This window comes from Heterodontus francisci, chromosome 14 (assembly GCF_036365525.1).
Source record: "Heterodontus francisci isolate sHetFra1 chromosome 14, sHetFra1.hap1, whole genome shotgun sequence".
NCBI classification, from domain to species: domain Eukaryota; kingdom Metazoa; phylum Chordata; class Chondrichthyes; order Heterodontiformes; family Heterodontidae; genus Heterodontus; species Heterodontus francisci.
Genome location: NC_090384.1, coordinates 31,888,628 through 31,908,076, shown reverse-complemented (window position 1 = coordinate 31,908,076; position 19,449 = coordinate 31,888,628). Strand labels below are relative to the sequence as shown.

General features: G+C 48.4%; 1 protein-coding gene across 4 annotated transcripts in view; it reads right to left on the bottom strand.

The window, feature by feature from the left end:
- dgkza (diacylglycerol kinase, zeta a) overlaps positions 1 to 19,449 on the bottom strand; it is a 656,642-nt gene that overhangs the window by 605,206 nt on the left and 31,987 nt on the right. For 2 of the 4 annotated variants that reach the window (XM_068045963.1, XM_068045964.1), the window contains exon 1: positions 10,387 to 11,042. The exons of the other annotated variants lie outside the window; for them this stretch is intronic. In XM_068045963.1, coding sequence (XP_067902064.1) covers positions 10,387 to 10,571 — 185 coding nt within the window. In that variant the 5' untranslated portion in view covers positions 10,572 to 11,042. Of the gene's footprint in view, positions 1 to 10,386; positions 11,043 to 19,449 lie in introns of those variants that run through there. 4 annotated transcript variants of the gene reach the window in all.

Below are 19,449 nucleotides of genomic sequence, written 5' to 3'. Positions count from 1 at the left end.
AGACTGTGTGTCAGAGAGAGACTGTGTGTGTGTGAGAGACTGTGTGTGTCAGAGAGAGACTGTGTGTGTGTCAGAGATTGTGTGTGTCAGAGAAAGACTGTGTGTGTGTGAGAGACTGTGTGTCAGAGAGAGACTGTGTGTCAGAGAGAGACTGTATGTGAGAGATTACAATATATTCCCTTTCTCTTACATAAAAGATTAACAATGAATGTTATGGGTTTGGAATGGGTGTTGATGTGTGTGAGTCTGTGTGTGTGTGAGAGAGATAGAGTGCGCGCGAGAGAGATAGAGTGCGCGCGAGAGAGATAGAGTGCATGCGAGAACGAGAGATAGAGTGTGTGCGCGCTAGAGAGAGAATTTGCGCGCGAGAGAGAGAGTGTGCGCGCGAGAGAGAGAGTGTGCGCGCGAGAGTGCGCGCGCGAGAGAGAGAGTGCGCGCGAGAGAGAGTGCGCGCGAGAGAGAGTGTGCCCGCGAGAGAGAGTGTGCCCGCGAGAGAGAGTGTGCCCGCGAGAGAGAGAGTGTGCGCGCGAGAGAGAGAGTGTGCGCGCAAGAGAGAGAGTGTGCGCGCGAGAGAGTGTGCGCGCAAGAGAGAGAGAGTGCGCGCGAGAGAGAGTGTGCGCGCGAGAGAGAGTGTGCGTGCGAGAGATAGAGTGTGCGCGCGCGAGAGATATAGTGTGCGCGCGAGAGAGAGATAGAGTGCCTGCGAGAGAGAGATAGAGTGCACGCGAGAGAGAGAGATAGAGTGCACGCGAGAACGAGAGATAGAGAGTGTGCGCGTGAGAGAGAGAGTGTGCGCGTGAGAGAGAGAGTGTGCGCGTGAGAGAGAGAGTGTGCGCGAGAGAGAGAGTGTGTGCGTGAGAGAGAGAGTGCGCGCGCGTGAGAGAGTGCGTGCGCGCTAGAGAGAGAATTTGTGCGCGCTAGAGTGTGCGTGCGAGAGAGAGTGTGCGCGCGAGAGAGCGTGTGCGCGCGAGAGAGAGAGAGTGTGCGGGCGAGAGTGTGCGCGCGAGAGAGAGAGAGTGTGCGCGCGAGAGAGAGAGAGTGTGCGCGCGAGAGAGACTGTGTGTGAGAGAGACTGTGTGTGAGAGAGAGACTGTGTGTGTCAGAGAGAGACTGTGTGTGTGTGAGAGACTGTGTGTGTGTGAGAGACTGTGTGTCAGAGAGAGACTGTGTGTCAGAGAGAGACTGTGTGTCAGAGAGAGACTGTGTGTGTGTGAGAGACTGTGTGTGTCAGAGAGAGACTGTGTGTGTGTGAGAGACTGTGTGTGTCAGAGAGAGACTGTGTGTCAGAGAGAGACTGTGTGTGTGTGAGAGACTGTGTGTGTCAGAGAGAGACTGTGTGTGTGTGAGAGACTGTGTGTGTCAGAGAGAGACTGTGTGTGTGTCAGAGACTGTGTGTGTCAGAGAGAGACTGTGTGTGTGTGAGAGACTGTGTGTCAGAGAGAGACTGTGTGTCAGAGAGAGACTGTGTGTCAGAGAGAGACTGTGTGTGTGTGAGAGACTGTGTGTGTGTGAGAGACTGTGTGTCAGAGAGAGACTGTGTGTGTGTGAGAGACTGTGTGTGTCAGAGAGAGACTGTGTGTGTGTCAGAGATTGTGTGTGTCAGAGAAAGACTGTGTGTGTGTGAGAGACTGTGTGTCAGAGAGAGACTGTGTGTCAGAGAGAGACTGTATGTGAGAGATTACAATATATTCCCTTTCTCTTACATAAAAGATTAACAATGAATGTTATGGGTTTGGAATGGGTGTTGATGTGTGTGAGTCTGTGTGTGTGTGAGAGAGTGTGCGCGCGAGAGAGTGCGCGTGCGAGAGAGAGAGAGAGAGAGAGAGACTGTGTGAGAGAGAGAGACTAACCTTGTGTGAGAGAGACTGTGTGTGCGAGCGAGACTAAGAGATATAGAGACTGTGTGAGATAGAGACTGTGTGTGTGTGAGCGAGACTGTGAGAGAGAGAGACTGTGTGTGTGAGATAGAGACTGTGTATGTGTGTGAGCGAGACTGTGAGAGAGAGACTGTGAGAGAGACTGTGTGTGTGTGAGCGAGACTGTGACAGAGAGAGACTGTGTGTGTGAGAGAGAGACTGTGTGTGTGAGAGAGAGACTGTGTGTGTGAGAGAGACTGTGTGTGAGAGAGACTGAGAGAGAGAGACTGTGTGTGAGAGAGACTGTGTGTGTGAGAGAGAGACTGAGAGAGAGAGACTGTGTATGTGAGAGAGACTGTGTGAGTCAGAGAGAGACTGTGTGTGTCAGAGACTGTGTAAGAGACTATGTGTGTGTGAGAGAGACTGTGTGTGTGAGAGAGACTGAGAGAGAGACTATGTGTGTGAGAGAGAGACTGTGTGTGTGAGAGAGACTGTGTGTGAGAGAGAGACTGTGTGTGTGAGAGCGAGACTGTGAGAGAGAGACTGTGTGTGTGAGAGAGAGACTGTGTGTGTGAGAGAGAGACTGAGTGAGAGAGACTGTGTGTGTGAGAGAATGTGTGTGTGAGAGAATGTGTGTGTGAGAGACTGTGTGTGAGAGAGAGAGACTGTGTGTGTGAGAGAGACTGTGAGAGAGAGACTGTGTGTGTGAGAGAGACTGTGAGAGAGAGACTGTGTGTGACAGAGAGAGACTGTGTGTGTGAGAGACTGTGTGAGTCAGAGAGAGACTGTGTGTGTGAGAGAGACTGTGAGAGAGAGACTGTGTGTGTGAGAGAGAGACTGTGTGTGTGAGAGACTGTGAGAGTCAGAGAGAGACTGTGTGTGTGAGAGAGACTGTGAGAGAGAGACTGTGTGTGTGAGAGAGACTGTGTGAGTCAGAGAGAAACTGTGTGTGTCAGAGAGACTGTGAGAGAGAGACTGTGTGTGAAAGAGAGAGACTGTGTGAGTCAGAGAGAGACTGTGTGTGTGAGAGAGACTGTGAGAGAGAGACTGTGTGTGTCAGAGAGAGACTGTGTGTGAGAGAGAGACTGTGTGAGAGAGAGACTGTGTGAGAGAATGTATGTGTCAGAGAGAGACTGCGTGTGTGTGAGGCACTGTGTGTGTCAGAGAGAGACTGTGTGTGTGAGACTGTGTGTGTCAGAGAGAGACTGTGTCAGAGAGAGACTGTGTGTGTAAGAGACTGTGTGTCAGAGAGAGACTGTGTGTGTGAGAGAGACTGTGTGTGTGTGAGACACTGTGTGTGTCAGAGAGAGACTGTGTGTGAGAGACTGTGTGTGAGAGAGAGACTGTGTGAGTCAGAGAGAGACTGTGTGTGTGAGAGAGACTGAGAGAGACTGTGAGAGAGAGACTGTGTGTGAGAGAGAGACTGTGTGTGTGTGTGAGAGAGACTGTGTGTGTGAGAGAGAGACTGTGAGAGAGAGACTGTGTGTGTGAGAGAGACTGTGAGAGAGAGACTGTGTGTGACAGAGAGAAACTGTGTGTGTGAGAGAGACTGTGTGAGTCAGAGAGAAACTGTGTGTGTCAGAGAGACTGTGAGAGAGAGACTGTGTGTGAAAGAGAGAGACTGTGTGAGTCAGAGAGAGACTGTGTGAGAGACTGTGTGTGTGAGAGAGAGACTGTGTGTGTGAGAGAGACTGTGAGAGTCAGAGAGAGACTGTGTGTGTGAGAGAGACTGTGAGAGAGAGACTGTGTGTGTGAGAGAGAGACTGTGTGTGTGAGAGAGACTGTGAGAGCGAGACTGTGTGAGTCAGAGAGAGACTGTGTGTGTGAGAGAGAGACTGAGTGAGAGAGACTGTGTGTGTGAGAGAGAATGTGTGTGTGAGAGACTGTGTGTGAGAGAGAGAGACTGTGTGTGTGAGAGAGACTGTGAGAGAGAGACTGTGTGTGTCAGAGAGAGACTGTGTGTGTGAGAGAGACTGTGTGTGTGTGAGACACTGTGTGTCAGAGAGAGACTGTGTGTGAGAGAGAGACTGTGTGTGAGAGCGAGACTGTGTGTGAGAGCGAGACTGTGTGAGTCAGAGAGAGACTGTGTGAGTCAGAGAGAGACTGTGTGAGTCAGAGAGAGACTGTGTGTGTGAGAGAGACTGTGAGAGAGAGAGAGACTGAGAGAGAGACTGTGTGTGTGAGAGAGAGACTGTGTGTGTGTGTGAGAGACTGTGTGTGTGTGTGTGAGAGACTGTGTGTGAGAGAGAGAGACTGTGAGAGAGACTGTGTGTGTGAGAGAGACTGTGAGAGAGAGACTGTGTGTGTGAGAGAGAGACTGTGTGTGTGAGAGAGAGACTGAGTGAGAGAGACTGTGTGTGTGAGAGAGAATGTGTGTGTGAGAGAGAATGTGTGTGTGAGAGACTGTGTGTGTGAGAGAGACTGTGAGAGAGAGACTGTGTGTGTGAGAGAGACTGTGAGAGAGAGACTGTGTGTGACAGAGAGAGACTGTGTGTGTGAGAGAGACTGTGTGAGTCAGAGAGAAACTGTGTGTGTCAGAGAGACTGTGAGAGAGAGACTGTGTGTGAAAGAGAGAGACTGTGTGAGTCAGAGAGAGACTGTGTGAGAGACTGTGTGTGTCAGAGAGAGACTGTGTGTGAGAGAGAGACTGTGTGTGTCAGAGAGAGACTGTGAGAGACTGTGTGTGTGAGAGAGACTGGCGTGAGAGAGACTGTGAGAGACTGTGTGTGAGAGAGAAACTGTGTGAGAGACTGTGTGTGTCAGAGAGAGACTGTGTAAGAGACTGTGTGTGTCAGAGAGAGACTGTGTGTGTGAGAGAGACTGTGTGTGAGAGAGAGACTGTGTGAGTCAGAGAGAGACTGTGTGTGTGAGAGAGAGACTGTGTGTGTGAGAGAGACTGAGAGAGAGAGACTGTGAGAGAGAGACTGTGTGTGAGAGAGAGACTGTGTGTGTGTGTGAGAGAGACTGTGTGTGTGAGAGACTGTATGTGTGAGAGAGAGACTGTGAGAGAGAGACTGTGTGTGTGAGAGAGACTGTGAGAGAGAGACTGTGTGTGACAGAGAGAGACTATGTGTGTGAGAGAGACTGTGTGAGTCAGAGAGAAACTGTGTGTGTCAGAGAGACTGTGAGAGAGAGACTGTGTGTGAAAGAGAGAGACTGTGTGAGTCAGAGAGAGACTGTGTGAGAGACTGTGTGTGTGAGAGAGAGACTGTGTGTGTGAGAGAGACTGTGAGAGTCAGAGAGAGACTGTGTGTGTGAGAGAGACTGTGAGAGAGAGACTGTGTGTGTGAGAGAGAGACTGTGTGTGTGAGAGAGACTGTGAGAGCGAGACTGTGTGAGTCAGAGAGAGACTGTGTGTGTGAGAGAGAGACTGAGTGAGAGAGACTGTGTGTGTGAGAGAGAATGTGTGTGTGAGAGACTGTGTGTGAGAGAGAGAGACTGTGTGTGTGAGAGAGACTGTGAGAGAGAGACTGTGTGTGTCAGAGAGAGACTGTGTGTGTGAGAGAGACTGTGTGTGTGTGAGACACTGTGTGTGTCAGAGAGAGACTGTGTGTGAGAGAGAGACTGTGTGTGAGAGCGAGACTGTGTGAGTCAGAGAGAGACTGTGTGAGTCAGAGAGAGACTGTGTGAGTCAGAGAGAGACTGTGTGTGTGAGAGAGACTGTGAGAGAGAGAGAGACTGAGAGAGAGACTGTGTGTGTGAGAGAGAGACTGTGTGTGTGTGTGAGAGACTGTGTGTGTGTGTGAGAGACTGTGTGTGAGAGAGAGAGACTGTGAGAGAGAGACTGTGTGTGTGAGAGAGACTGTGAGAGAGAGACTGTGTGTGACAGAGAGAGACTGTGTGTGTGAGAGAGACTGTGTGAGTCAGAGAGGAACTGTGTGTGTCAGAGAGACTGTGAGAGAGAGACTGTGTGTGAAAGAGAGAGACTGTGTGAGTCAGAGAGAGACTGTGTGAGAGACTGTGTGTGTGAGAGAGAGACTGTGTGTGTGAGAGAGACTGTGAGAGCGAGACTGTGTGAGTCAGAGAGAGACTGTGTGTGTGAGAGAGACTGTGTGTGTGAGAGAGACTGTGTGTGTGAGAGAGACTGTGAGAGCGAGACTGTGTGAGTCAGAGAGAGACTGTGTGTGTGAGAGAGACTGTGAGAAAGAGACCGTGTGTGTGAGAGAGAGACTGTGTGTGTGAGAGAGAGACTGAGTGAGAGAGACTGTGTGTGTGAGAGAGAATGTGTGTGTGAGAGAGAATGTGTGTGTGAGAGAGAATGTGTGTGTGAGAGACTGTGTGTGAGAGAGAGAGACTGTGTGTGTGAGAGAGACTGTGAGAGAGAGACTGTGTGTGTGAGAGAGACTGTGAGAGAGAGACTGTGTGTGACAGAGAGAGACTGTGTGTGTGAGAGAGACTGTGTGAGTCAGAGAGAAACTGTGTGTGTCAGAGAGACTGTGAGAGAGAGACTGTGTGTGAAAGAGAGAGACTGTGTGAGTCAGAGAGAGACTGTGTGAGAGACTGTGTGTGTCAGAGAGAGACTGTGTGTGAGAGAGAGACTGTGTGTGTCAGAGAGAGACTGTGAGAGACTGTGTGTGTGAGAGAGACTGGCGTGAGAGAGACTGTGAGAGACTGTGTGTGAGAGAGAAACTGTGTGAGAGACTGTGTGTGTCAGAGAGAGACTGTGTGAGAGACTGTGTGTGTCAGAGAGAGACTGTGTGTGTGTGAGGCACTGTGTGTGTCAGAGAGAGACTGTGTGTGTGAGAGACTGTGTGTGTCAGACAGAGACTGTGTCAGAGAGAGACTGTGTGTGTGAGACACTGTGTGTGTCAGAGAGAGACTGTGTGTGAGAGAGAGACTGTGTGTGAGAGCGAGACTGTGTGAGTCAGAGAGAGACTGTGTGAGTCAGAGAGAGACTGTGTGTGTGAGAGAGACTGTGAGAGAGACTGTGTGTGTGAGAGAGAGACTGTGTGTGTGTGTGAGAGAGACTGTGTGTGTGAGAGACTGTGTGTGTGTGAGAGAGACTGTGAGAGAGAGACTGTGTGTGACAGAGAGAGACTGTGTGTGTGAGAGAGACTGTGTGAGTCAGAGAGAAACTGTGTGTGTCAGAGAGACTGTGAGAGAGAGACTGTGTGTGAAAGAGAGAGACTGTGTGTGTCAGAGAGAGACTGTGTGAGAGACTATGTGTGAGAGAGAGACTGTGTGTGTCAGAGACTGAGAGACTGTGTGTGAGAGAGAAACTGTGTGAGAGACTGTGTGTGTCAGAGAGAGACTGTGTGAGAGAATGTATGTGTCAGAGAGAGACTGTGTGTGTGTGAGGCACTGTGTGTGTCAGAGAGAGACTGTGTGTGTCAGAGACTGTGTGTGTCAGAGACTGTGTGTGTCAGAGACTGTGTGTGTGAGAGACTGTGTGTGTCAGAGAGAGACTGTGTGTGTCAGAGAGACTGTGTGTGTGTGAGACACTGTGTGTGTCAGAGAGAGACTGTGTGTGTGTGAGAGACTGTGTGTGTGTGAGAGAGACTGTGTGTGTCAGAGAGAGACTGTGTGTGTGTGAGACACTGTGTGTGTCAGAGAGAGACTGTGTGTGTGTGAGAGACTGTATGTGTCAGAGAGAGACTGTGTGTGTGTGAGACACTGTGTCTGTCAGAGAGAGACTGTATGTGTCAGAGAGAGACTGTGTGTGTGTGAGACACTGTGTCTGTCAGAGAGACACTGTGTGTGTGTGAGAGACTGTGTGTGTGTGAGACAGTGTGTGTGTCAGGAAGAGACTGTGTGTGTGAGAGAGACTGTGTGTATGTGAGACACTGTGTGTGTCAGGAAGAGACTGTGTGTGTGCGAGACACTGTGTGTGTCAGAGAGAGACTGTGTGTCTGTGAGACACTGTGTGTGTCAGATAGAGACTGTGTGTGTGAGACACTGTGTGTGTCAGAGAGAGACTGTGTGTGTGAGAGAGACTGTGTGTGTGTGAGACACTGTGTGTGTCAGGAAGAGACTGTGTGTGTGTGAGACAGTGTGTGTGTCAGAGAGAGACTGTGTGTGTGTGAGACACTGTGTGTGTCAGAGAGAGACTGTGTGTGTGAGAGAGACTGTGTGAGTCAGGAAGAGACTGTGTGTGTGAGAGAGACTGTGTGTGTGTGAGACAGTGTGTGTGTCAGAGAGAGACTGTGTGTGTCAGAGAGAGACTGTGTGTGTCAGAGAGACTGTGTGTGTGTGAGACAGTGTGTGTGTCAGAGAGACTGTGTGTGTCAGGAAGAGACTGTGTGTGTGAGAGAGACTGTGTGTGTGTGAGACAGTGTGTGTGTCAGAGAGAGACTGTGTGTGTCAGAGAGACTGTGTGTGTGTGAGACAGTGTGTGTGTCAGAGAGAGACTGTGTGTGTGAGAGAGACTGTGTGTGTGTGAGACAGTGTGTGTGTCAGAGAGAGACTGTGTGTGTCAGGAAGAGACTGTGTGTGTGAGAGAGACTGTGTGTGTGAGAGAGACTGTGTGTGTCAGAGAGACTGTGTGTGAGAGAGACTGTGTGTGTGTGAGACAGTGTGTGTGTGAGACAGTGTGTGTGTGAGACAGTGTGTGTGTCAGAGAGACTGTGTGTGTGTGAGACAGTGTGGGTGTCAGAGAGAGACTGTGTGTGTGTGACACTGTGTGTGTCAGAGAGAGACTGTGTGTGTGAGAGAGACTGTGTGTGTGTGAGACACTGTGTGTGTCAGGAAGAGACTGTGTGTGAGAGAGAGACTGTGTGTGAGAGAGAGACTGTGTGTGAGACAGTGTGTGTGTCAGAGAGAGACTGTGTGTGTCAGGAAGAGACTGTGTGTGTGAGAGAGACTGTGTGTGTGTGAGACAGTGTGTGTGTCAGAGAGAGATTGTGTGTATCAGAGAGACTGTGTGTGTGTGAGACAGTGTGTGTGTCAGAGAGAGATTGTGTGTGTCAGGAAGAGACTGTGTGTGTGAGAGAGACTGTGTGTGTCAGGAAGAGACTGTGTGTGTGAGAGAGACTGTGTGTGTCAGGAAGAGACTGTGTGTGTGAGAGAGACTGTGTGTGTGTGAGACAGTGTGTGTGTCAGAGAGAGACTGTGTGTGTCAGAGAGACTGTGTGTGTGTGTGAGACAGTGTGTGTGTCAGAGAGAGACTGTGTGTGTCAGAGAGACTGTGTGTGTGTGAGACAGTGTGTGTGTCAGAGAGACTGTGTGTGTGTGAGACAGTGTGTGTGTCAGAGAGAGACTGTGTGTGTCAGAGAGACTGTGTGTGTGTGAGACAGTGTGTGTGTCAGAGAGAGACTGTGTGTGTCAGAGAGACTGTGTGTGTCAGAGAGACTGTGTGTATGTGAGACAGTGTGTGTGTCAGAGAGAGACTGTGTGTGTCAGAGAGACTGTGTGTGTGTGTGAGACAGTGTGTGTGTCAGAGAGAGACTGTGTGTGTCAGAGAGACTGTGTGTGTGTGAGACAGTGTGTGTGTCAGAGAGACTGTGTGTGTGTGAGACAGTGTGTGTGTCAGAGAGAGACTGTGTGTGTCAGAGAGACTGTGTGTGTCAGAGAGACTGTGTGTGTCAGAGAGACTGTGTGTGTGTGAGACAGTGTGTGTGTCAGAGAGACTGTGTGTGTGTGAGACAGTGTGTGTGTCAGAGAGAGACTGTGTGTGTCAGAGAGACTGTGTGTGTGTGAGACAGTGTGTGTGTCAGAGAGAGACTGTGTGTGTCAGAGAGACTGTGTGTGTCAGAGAGACTGTGTGTGTCAGAGAGACTGTGTGTGTGTGAGACAGTGTGTGTGTCAGAGAGACTGTGTGTGTGAGACAGTGTGTGTGTCAGAGAGAGACTGTGTGTGTCAGAGAGACTGTATGTGTGTGAGACAGTGTGTGTGTCAGAGAGAGACTGTGTGTGTCAGAGAGACTGTGTGTGTGTGTGAGACAGTGTGTGTGTCAGAGAGAGACTGTGTGTGTCAGAGAGACTGTGTGTGTGTGAGACAGTGTGTGTGTCAGAGAGACTGTGTGTGTGTGAGACAGTGTGTGTGTCAGAGAGAGACTGTGTGTGTCAGAGAGACTGTGTGTGTCAGAGAGACTGTGTGTGTCAGAGAGACTGTGTGTGTGTGAGACAGTGTGTGTGTCAGAGAGACTGTGTGTGTGTGAGACAGTGTGTGTGTCAGAGAGAGACTGTGTGTGTCAGAGAGACTGTGTGTGTGTGAGACAGTGTGTGTGTCAGAGAGAGACTGTGTGTGTCAGAGAGACTGTGTGTGTCAGAGAGACTGTGTGTGTGTGAGACAGTGTGTGTGTGAGAGAGAGACTGTGTGTGTGAGAGATTACAATATATTCCCTTACTCTTACATAAAAGATTAACAATGAATGTTATGGGTTTGGAAGGGGTGCTGATCGGTTTTTCTCTCACTCCCCGATGCCCGGTCACTGTGATGACTGGTGAGGTGAGTGTCGGGCGGGGAGCCGGCGGCGGCCCGACCCCGGCTGGGGGAGTGGGGACGGGAGGAAGGAAACGGCCGGGCGTCCTGCACACAGTCTCCCCTGTCCAGCGTCAGCGGCTCTTTACAGTTTGTTTAATCGCTCACTCACCTTCGCCCAAAAAACTTGAGTCCAGTGAAGGGTTTGTTCTGATGGTGGTGGTGGTGGTGGTGGTGATAGTGAGGGGACAGCGGGCTGTTGTCATTCTCACAGGACGTGGGCACATCCGAGGAAGACGATCCGGAGGCAGAGGATTCCTCCAGCTCTGCTTGCAGTTCCTCCCCCCCTTGGTCCATCACTTTGTCCTTCTGAATATTACTGGCAGTGGATGATGTGTCCGTGTCTGCTGTATACTGGCACGCTGCTTGAGCCGGTCACCTCTTGATCCAGGAGACAGGCAGGGCCAGTGCACAGCTCCGACTGCCAGCAGGCTCACCAGCTGCAGAGAAAGCAGCACATAACAGGAGGCAGCCAGGAAGTGCCAGGGCTGTGCAGATCATTGGAGAGAAAGGGGGGGGAAATCACTCAAGAATAAGCAATAAATAAATAAATAAATAAAAAGTTGCTATTTCTGCTCCAGCAGGACTCACACCCGGAAGTAACTGCATCTACATGGTGTTTAATTTACATATTTAAAAGAGAGGGGAAGCCTCCAGTGAGGAGGACACTGGAGTAGTGGCTGTGGAGCTTCTGCTGGACTCTGCCTGCTCCTGCCCTACTCCTACCCTTACCCCTACCCCTGCCCACAGCTCCCTCAATACCAATCGGATGCTGCACACTCACAACAGGAAGTTTCATTGCCTGCAGTAAGAAGAGCGACAGGACCCTGATAGTTGCCTGCTGCTCTGCCTCCTGCAGAATGAATGAAACTTCAAAGAGGGAAGAGAATGGGGAAGGCGCTGCCGCCATCTGCTGTCCTATCCACCGCCAGTGCCTGCAGGCTCCATCCCATTGACTGCAGAGTAGGCAGAGAGCATTAACCCCGGAGGGCTGCCAAGTGCCAGTCACTCACTGGGGTGTAAAGTGTAACCTGATTTGATGGCTGCCATTCCTTCAAGCAGCTGAGATGTTGCTCTGCGGAATGATGCTTCCCCATGTCATTGTTGTTTTGCTATTGTAAACCAGGCAGTCAATCCGCTGTCAACAGTTTGCTGCATGTATCAATTCCCTATCAGCACATGGGGCCACGTTTATTATTAATTCCAGATCGGAGCACAGCTTCAGCCCAAACTTATTTAAATAGGTCTGCTTGCTTGGTTGCGGAATACAAATTCTTTATAAAAATGGAACTCCTACTGTGCAGGAGACTAAGGGGTCGAGAAAAGTCAAAAATGAGCTCAGCTCCTCCCAGACATCTAAATATACCAGAAGTCATGGGGTGTTCTATATTGTTAAAATCTCAGTTCCTGACGTCTGCCTGATGTCTTGTGGCAAAATCCCACTCATCAGTCACTCAATCGGGGAACATTTCTTTTCAACCAATCACATCGACTGCTTCCATTTCCGGAGATTTGCTGCCCTTCAACCTCCAACTATTTCAGTCCTGCAATTCCTGAGTGGCTGTTGTTTGAATGGTGTAATCACATCCCACCAAAATAACTTCTGTGCAATAAAGGAAGCAGGAATATAGGTGGGTGGGGCACATAAAATGGCAAGGGGTGGCATCAGGTGGCATGCAGAACGTTGTCCTGCTCCCCTGCCATTTGTCTGGCCGCTTAAGGGCAGCCTCCCACCTCTGGTCTGATTTTATTGAAAGCAGAGGGGTCACCGCCATGCGGGGGCTCCGCCAGGTGAGACCTGGCAGCCTCCTAGGGGCTTGGGGGGGATGGGTTCCCTCATCTGGGGGTAATCCATGGCCCCCCCCAGGGGGTCCCTCCCTGATGGCAATGGCAGCCCCTACGGCAAGACGCCCCCTCCTCCCCCCACCCCAACCTTATGCTGGGGCCTGCCTGACTGGCCCCAGAGACTCCAACCCCACTTACCTACATTCTGGGGTTTCTGACATCTTGTCCTCCTGCAGGTCTCCTGCAATACCAGCAGTGGCCACTGCTCCTGATGGCACTGCCCATACTGCAGAGCTGCCGGCCCTCCGATTGGCCGGCAGCTCTGGAGGTGGGCGCTCGTCCCTTAAAAGGGCAGCGTCTACGATGGCGGGCAGTTAATTAGCTGCCTGCTGTGCAGTTGCAACAGGGGTCTGAAACAGGGCCAAGGCGGGGTCTACCCCGTCACCACGACAAAATCCCGGCCAAAGTTGCAATGATTGTTAACAACACTATTTAAGATAAAATTGTAGAATAAACAGTAAAAATCACAAATGTACCTTAATCTTATACAACCCATCTTCCAAATGTTCCAATAACCTGTACAGCAAATTGTGTCTACAAATTAGCTGCTGCGTTTGCCAAATTGCAACAGTGACCACACTTCAAGAAGCAATTCGTTGGCTGTGAAACACTTTGGGTCATCTTCAAAATTTGAAAAGTTCTTTTTATTTCAACATGAATAAAATGAGAACATTTGGTGAGGCTAACTTATGTCTAACTGGGCTTGCCGCTTGGCTATGCCATTCTTGTGCAAACTGATCCAACCAATTTGGGCTAACTATCTTCCTCTAAACTTTGCAAGCTGGGGTAATTCATTATCAGCAGTGCTGAGCATTGTGTATTAGGAGTTGGATATACAGAAGGAGAAGGAATCGGGGTTGAGAAAAGGAATGGGAAAGAATTACTGCGACACACCAAAAAGCATGGAAAGAACAGAAAGAGGCAGGGAAGGAGTGAGGGAATGAAATGGTCACAGAGAACATTATTTAGTTCTCAATTAGACAAAGCTGTAAATAGCAGACACAACATAGAATACCTGGTACACTGATTATGTATGGATCAGAGATGCCACTTGATATAGCAGTTGGGACCAATTCATTGTCATAGGATCATAGAAAGAGAGAAGGAGGCCACTTGTCCCATCTGTGCCAGCCAAAAAAGGAGCGAGCCAACCACTCCCACTTTCCAGCTGTAGCCCAATGAGTTGCAAAAATTCAAGTACAAGTATTTTTTAAATGGGAAGAGAGTTTATACCTCCACCACCCTTTCAGACTGTGATTTCCAGATCCCCACCACCCTCTGGTGAAATTTTTTTTCCTAACTTCCCCTCAGAATCCTTCTACCAATTACTTTAAATCTATGCCGCCTGGGTTATTGACCTCTCTGCTAACAGAAGCAGGTCCTTCCTATCCACTCCATTCTAGGCCCCTCATAATTTTACACAACTCAAATTAAATCTCCCCTCAGCTTCCTCTGTTCGAGAGAAAACAACCCCAGCCTATTCAATCTTTCCTTCATAGCTAAAATTCTCCATTCCTGGCAACATCCTCGTAAATCTCCTCTGTACCCACTCTAGTGTGATCACATCCTTCCTGTAATGTAGTAACCAGAACAGTACTCAGCACTCTTGCTGCGGCCTGACTAGTGTTTTATACATATATAATATATATTGGGCTACTGATGAAAGGTCACTGACCTGAAACGTTAACTCTGTTTCTCTCTCCACAGATGCTGCCAGACCTTTCCAGCATTTCTTGTTTTTATTTCAGATTTCCAGCATCTGCAGTATTTTGCTTTTATTTTAGTGTTTTATACAGTTCTGCATAACCCTCCCTGCTCTTATATTCTATGCCTTGAATATTAAAGGAAAGTGTCCTGTATCTCTTCTTCACCACCTTATCTACCTGCCCAGCCACCTTCAGGGATCTGTGGACATGCACTACACATCCCTCTGTTCCTCTACACTTCTCAGTATCCTACCATTTATTGTGTATTCCCTTGCCTTGTTCACCCTCGCCAAATGCATAACCACACATTTTGAATTCTGGATAGATCCTAATCGGGATAATTTGGGTTTGGAAGCTGCTTAGGAGTCTGTGCTTCTTTAATGTAACATTTGTAATGTAAGTGAATAACTCTTAACCTGTTGAATAAACAGGAACTCCTTCCTGTTCCTCACCCTTAGAAAGAAAGTACTTGCAATTACATAGCATATTCCACGTTCTCAGGATAACCTAAAGTGCATTACTTGCAATGAATTATAATCATGTCTCATCTGAAAAACAGACCTCTGATAGTGCAGCCCCTTGATAACTATCTAGACGAGATGTTGAAAGCCTAGAGTGGGGCTTGAGGCATGAGTGCTGTTATTGAGCCAAGGTTACACCTAAAATAACTGATATGTCGAGTATTTAGGATCCCTATCCATGTCCCTGTGAATAATTTCACTGCTGTCACTTGCAGCTATAAACCTGATATTGTCTTTCTTTTAATAAATTATATATTATTGAACAGATGTGCACAGCTGAGGTGATATCTCAAACTGGAACAGACCAGAGTTCAATGGTGTCCTACTCCAGGCCTCGGGATCATTCTTTCGGGAAGGTTGTGGGAGTCTTCTGTCTGTCACCCTTGGTGATTCCTGCTCACAGTACAACATCATCTTTTGGCTGAAGTTGAATTCATTATAAAGCAAGCTAATCAAGCTGACCTCCATGGCAGTACTATTTCTGTAATTTTTTTAAAGGCGGTTTCTTTAAATAGCTTCAACTTTATAAAAAGGATTCAACACTAAGTTATAAAGACAGAAAAAGAACAAACTTGTACAGTGCTTTGTGACATGTCTCAGTGTTTCACTTTGAAATGCTTTGACTGTTGTGAATTCCAAATCAATAAAAAGCTCTGTTCTTTAAATAAAACTTATGTGTAGCTCTATTCCTACATTTAAAAGTGATGTGTGGGAATGGGAAAACCCTTATCCTTCTAGCCTGTCATGTAGCAGGGCACTTGTATACCACACACTGCCAGCGAGCACAATCTTGTCCAAAATTGGACTATCACTTAAGAACAAAGAAATTTGTCCATAATTTCATGGACACCAGCCATAACTCAATGGTTAACACTCCTGCCTCTGAATCAGAAAGTCATAGTTTCAGATCCCATTCCAAATACTTGAGCACAAATTCTATGCTAACACTCCAGTGCAGTACTGAGTGAGTGTTGCACTGTTGAAGATACCATCTCTTGGATGAGACATTAAACCAAGGCTCAATCTTTCCTCTCAGGTGGGCATAAAAGATAGCACAAGGAACAGGGGGGTTTTAGCCGATGCCCTGGTCAATATTTACCCCTCAATCAACATCATTAAAACAGATTCTATGGTTCTTTATCATATTGCTGATTATGGGACCTTGATGTTTTTCATGTTGGGGCTGGAATTTTAAGTTGCGGCGGAGGCCCTGCCCACTGGCTGAAAAGTCAGGGGTGAGCCCGCCTCCGTCAGGCCTGGAAGCCACGCTGCAATTTTGCGTGACCCAGGCCCTTAACTGGCCTTGGTCGAGGCTTCTGCTCCTCTGAGGCAGGAAGTCCCGCCTCCAGAAGCTGCTGGCCTATCAGAGGGCCGACAGCTCCTCAATCCCAGCAGCCACACCAGGAGCTGTGGCACTGCACCCAGCCAGAAGAGCAAGAGGAACGCTAGCACCACAAAAAGGTGAGTGGGGTTTTGGGCCTCGTCAGGGACAATTGGCTGGGCCCTGGTGAGTGAGGTGGGGGTTGATTGGGGAGGGGGGGAGGTGCTGCAACGGGGGTGGCTTATGCCACGGGGGGGGGGGCCCTCTGTGGGGCACAGGGGGTCCGATCAGGAGGGCACCCCTAAGCCCGCAAGAAGGATACCGGGTGACCTCTTCAGCTGACAAAGCGCCTGGCCAACACTGGTAATATACCAACGGTGGTGGGAGGAGGCCCTTAAATGGCATTAATTGGCCACTTAAAGGCCTCAATTGCCTCGGGTGGGAGGGTCGTTTTCAACCTCCACCGCTGCTGGTAAAATGGAAGCGGGAGCAGGTAGGCGACAGAATGGCACCCCCACCCACCTCCCACTCGATTTTACAATCCCCCACCTCCAGTCCATTCCCAGGGATTGTGGGAGGGAGTGGATGCATAATTCTGGCCACTGGCTACACTTTATAATTCTTAATTGTCTGTGAAGTGCTTTGAGATATCCTGAAGTTGAGAACAATGCTATATAAATGCAAGTCATTCTTTCTTTAATGTGTGGTGAGTGGTTACAACTATACTGAAAAGGGGTGTCAGCGTCAATATGTCCCACCATCCCACGGATATGCATCATGATGGTTCTCTTTGTGTATGTCTCAAAACATTGTCTAATGAGCCATTTAAAGTTCTTAATGTTTATTTTCATTCCATTGTAATTTAGTGGATAGCAGCCCCAGAGCAAGAAAAATATGGAGAGGAGCACAGCTGAACATTAGGATGGAAGCAGTTGCAACCACAGTAGGAAGCGTGTGATGGGAAGTGATAGCAGAAAGTGACAGTGAGCCCTGCAAAAGTCAAGCTGTTTATGATAATGGATTCAGGTACTTTGGGGAAGGAAGCAACAGCATGGAGACAGAGTGTACGTAAGTGGTTGCATTGTGAGATACTGTCTTCAATTTGAGTTGCTAATGGCTGGGCACTATGCTGTGGAGCTGTTCAATTTGCCAAGCGAACATTGCTGCACTGACATGAAGGTGTTGGAGCACAACCTCATTGTGAATGGAACACTTATGAACCAAAAGTGACACAAAAATGACAACTGCCCCCTGTGCCAATAGAGCAACTCCATATTACTCCAACACAAATGCCTCCATGTTGCTTGAATTTCCATTCAGAATGTAGATAGTCAAGGGACGACTGAAATTGGCAAACCTGTGGGATTTACAAGGCCCTTGGGTGGAACATCTGTTGCAGCAATAGTGAATGAGCTGGCTGTCTCACAGATTGCAGCGAGAGAGAAGAAATAATTGCAAAGAGGACACAAGGCAGTGAGAAAGCAGACCGTAATAGGGCGAGAATGCGAGAGAGCAACAGCAGTAAGAAATCAAACACAACAGATTAACAAGCAGAGAAATACAACAACACCAGAAGGAAAAACAGCAAGGAGAAGCAAAGAGATGCATACTTGGCAGTGGCTGGTTAAAGAGCCACAGAGGCAGGGAGAAGCTCACTTTGCTTAGTCTCTTCGCTAAGCAGTGGTGTGTATCACAAGAGGAGCTTAAAACACATGTCACACTTTGCATCTTAATAATGTCACCTGCAAACTGACACAACAAATGCATCTTTCTTCCTATTAGTCTGGGCTGGATTCAAACTCAATGAGAAATGGGCAGCGGGATAAAAGCAGTCGTACAACTCATTTCTCTTACATTTTTTCCAATAATTTTTTTACTCTCTGTAGTGCTAAATCATTTCCGCTTTCCAATTGGTTATTTCCTTACGGTTTTCTAAGTGCTACCCACAATGATATTTCACAAAAGCAGCGAATCACCTTCAACCAAGAATAGTTTCTGATTCATCAACACATTCTGCACAAAACAAACCAATCAGATTCGACATAAACCAAAGATAGTCACCATCGTCATCTGACTCCCAGTCTCCCACTCAGAAATGAGACATGGGCCCTGATATTAACAGGGAGGCAGAGAGGAAGGTGGGGAAACCTAGAAATGCCTGGAACACGGGGGTCCTGCTAAATTTAAAGCAAGACCTCATGAACATTACTCCGTTTTCTGGCCAGCACCTGGCCAGCATCAAAATTGGGATGGCTGCCAAATGGGAAACCCTATGGTACAACACAGCAGTGGGGGAGCGCTGGGGATTATCCCCAGCAATCAGAGAAACTTGGTGAGGGGGCTCGGAGTGTGACAGTAAGCAGAGAGGGACAGATTTGGGCATAGTGAGAGGGATCAGTATTTCGTGGGAGGGTCAGCAGATCACAAGGGTCGGAAGATCGTTGCAGGGGTGGGTGTGAAGTGTTAGCAGAATGTGGGGGTGGGTCAGATGATTGTGGAGGGTGGGAGGGTCGCGGGTGGTCAGATAATCGTGGAGGGGTTCAGAAGATCGCATGGTGGTCGGATGATCGTGGAGGGTGGGAAGATTGTGGGGAGGGGGGGGGTCGAACACGTGTTGGGCAGAGTCAGAAGATCATGCGGGGGTCAAACGATTGCGGGGATAGGTAGATCACAGCAGAAGATTTGCTTGTGGGGTTGGGGAAGGACTCCTGCTCCTCCTAGCCCCACAAGCAGCACTATAAAAAGCATTTTAGCTGCTGGTTCCAGCAGTTCCCATCTCCTTTCAAGCGCTGTAAAACCCAACTGGCCAGCGTTAAATTGAAATGGCTACCCGAATCTGAAGAATGGAGCCACATTCAAATATTATAGTCATGGGCCCGTCTCTCCAAAGTGGGTTACTCAGACACCTCCAAACATATAATGGTTATACCCAAAGTAGGCACCTTCGTAATGGGTTGGGGTCAGGTTTCATTTAACTCCAGCCAGACCATCTTTTGTTCATCATATGGGTGGGGGGGGGGGGTGTTAAAATTACCCCCATAGTTGTTATAGTGTAAAAGAAATAGGGTAACAGCTCTATTGAAATAGAGGAGAATGGAGTTTGATATAATCATATTAGGAGATCATACAAAATATTGTTTCGTGTAACTACCAGCCGCACAACTTCATAGAGTTTGATGGGATCTGAACAATTCAAAATCTATTCAAATATTATACAACAACAACTTATATTTAAATGGCACTTTCACAGGAGCATTATAAAACAAAATATAACACTGAGCCACATAAGGAGATATTAGGTCAGATAACCAAAAGCTTGGTCAAAGAGGTAGGTTTTAAGGAGTGTCTTAAAGGAGGAAAGTGCGGTGGAGAGGTGGAGAGGTGTAGGGAGGATATTCCAGAACTTAGGGCCCATCCAACTGAAGGCATGGCCACCAAAGGTGGCATGATTAAATCAGAGATGCTCAAGAGGCCAGAATTAGATGAGTGCAGATATCTTAAAGAATTGTGGGGCTGGAGAAGATTACAGCGATAGGGAGGGGCAAGGCCACGGAGGGATTTGAAAACAAGGGTGGAGAATTTTAAAAGCAAGACATTATTAACTGTATATCAATTGTTTGACTATATGCAAGTGCAGGGTGTTAATTGGGGTCTTACTTGAGCAAAAAAAGGGAAAAATTTACTGAGATTAGTGGAGGTTTTGAGTAATTACATGTTTGTAATCTTTCTACTTTGTAAAATAAATGTAACACTGAGTAAAGATTGGCTCTGGCATCATCCTT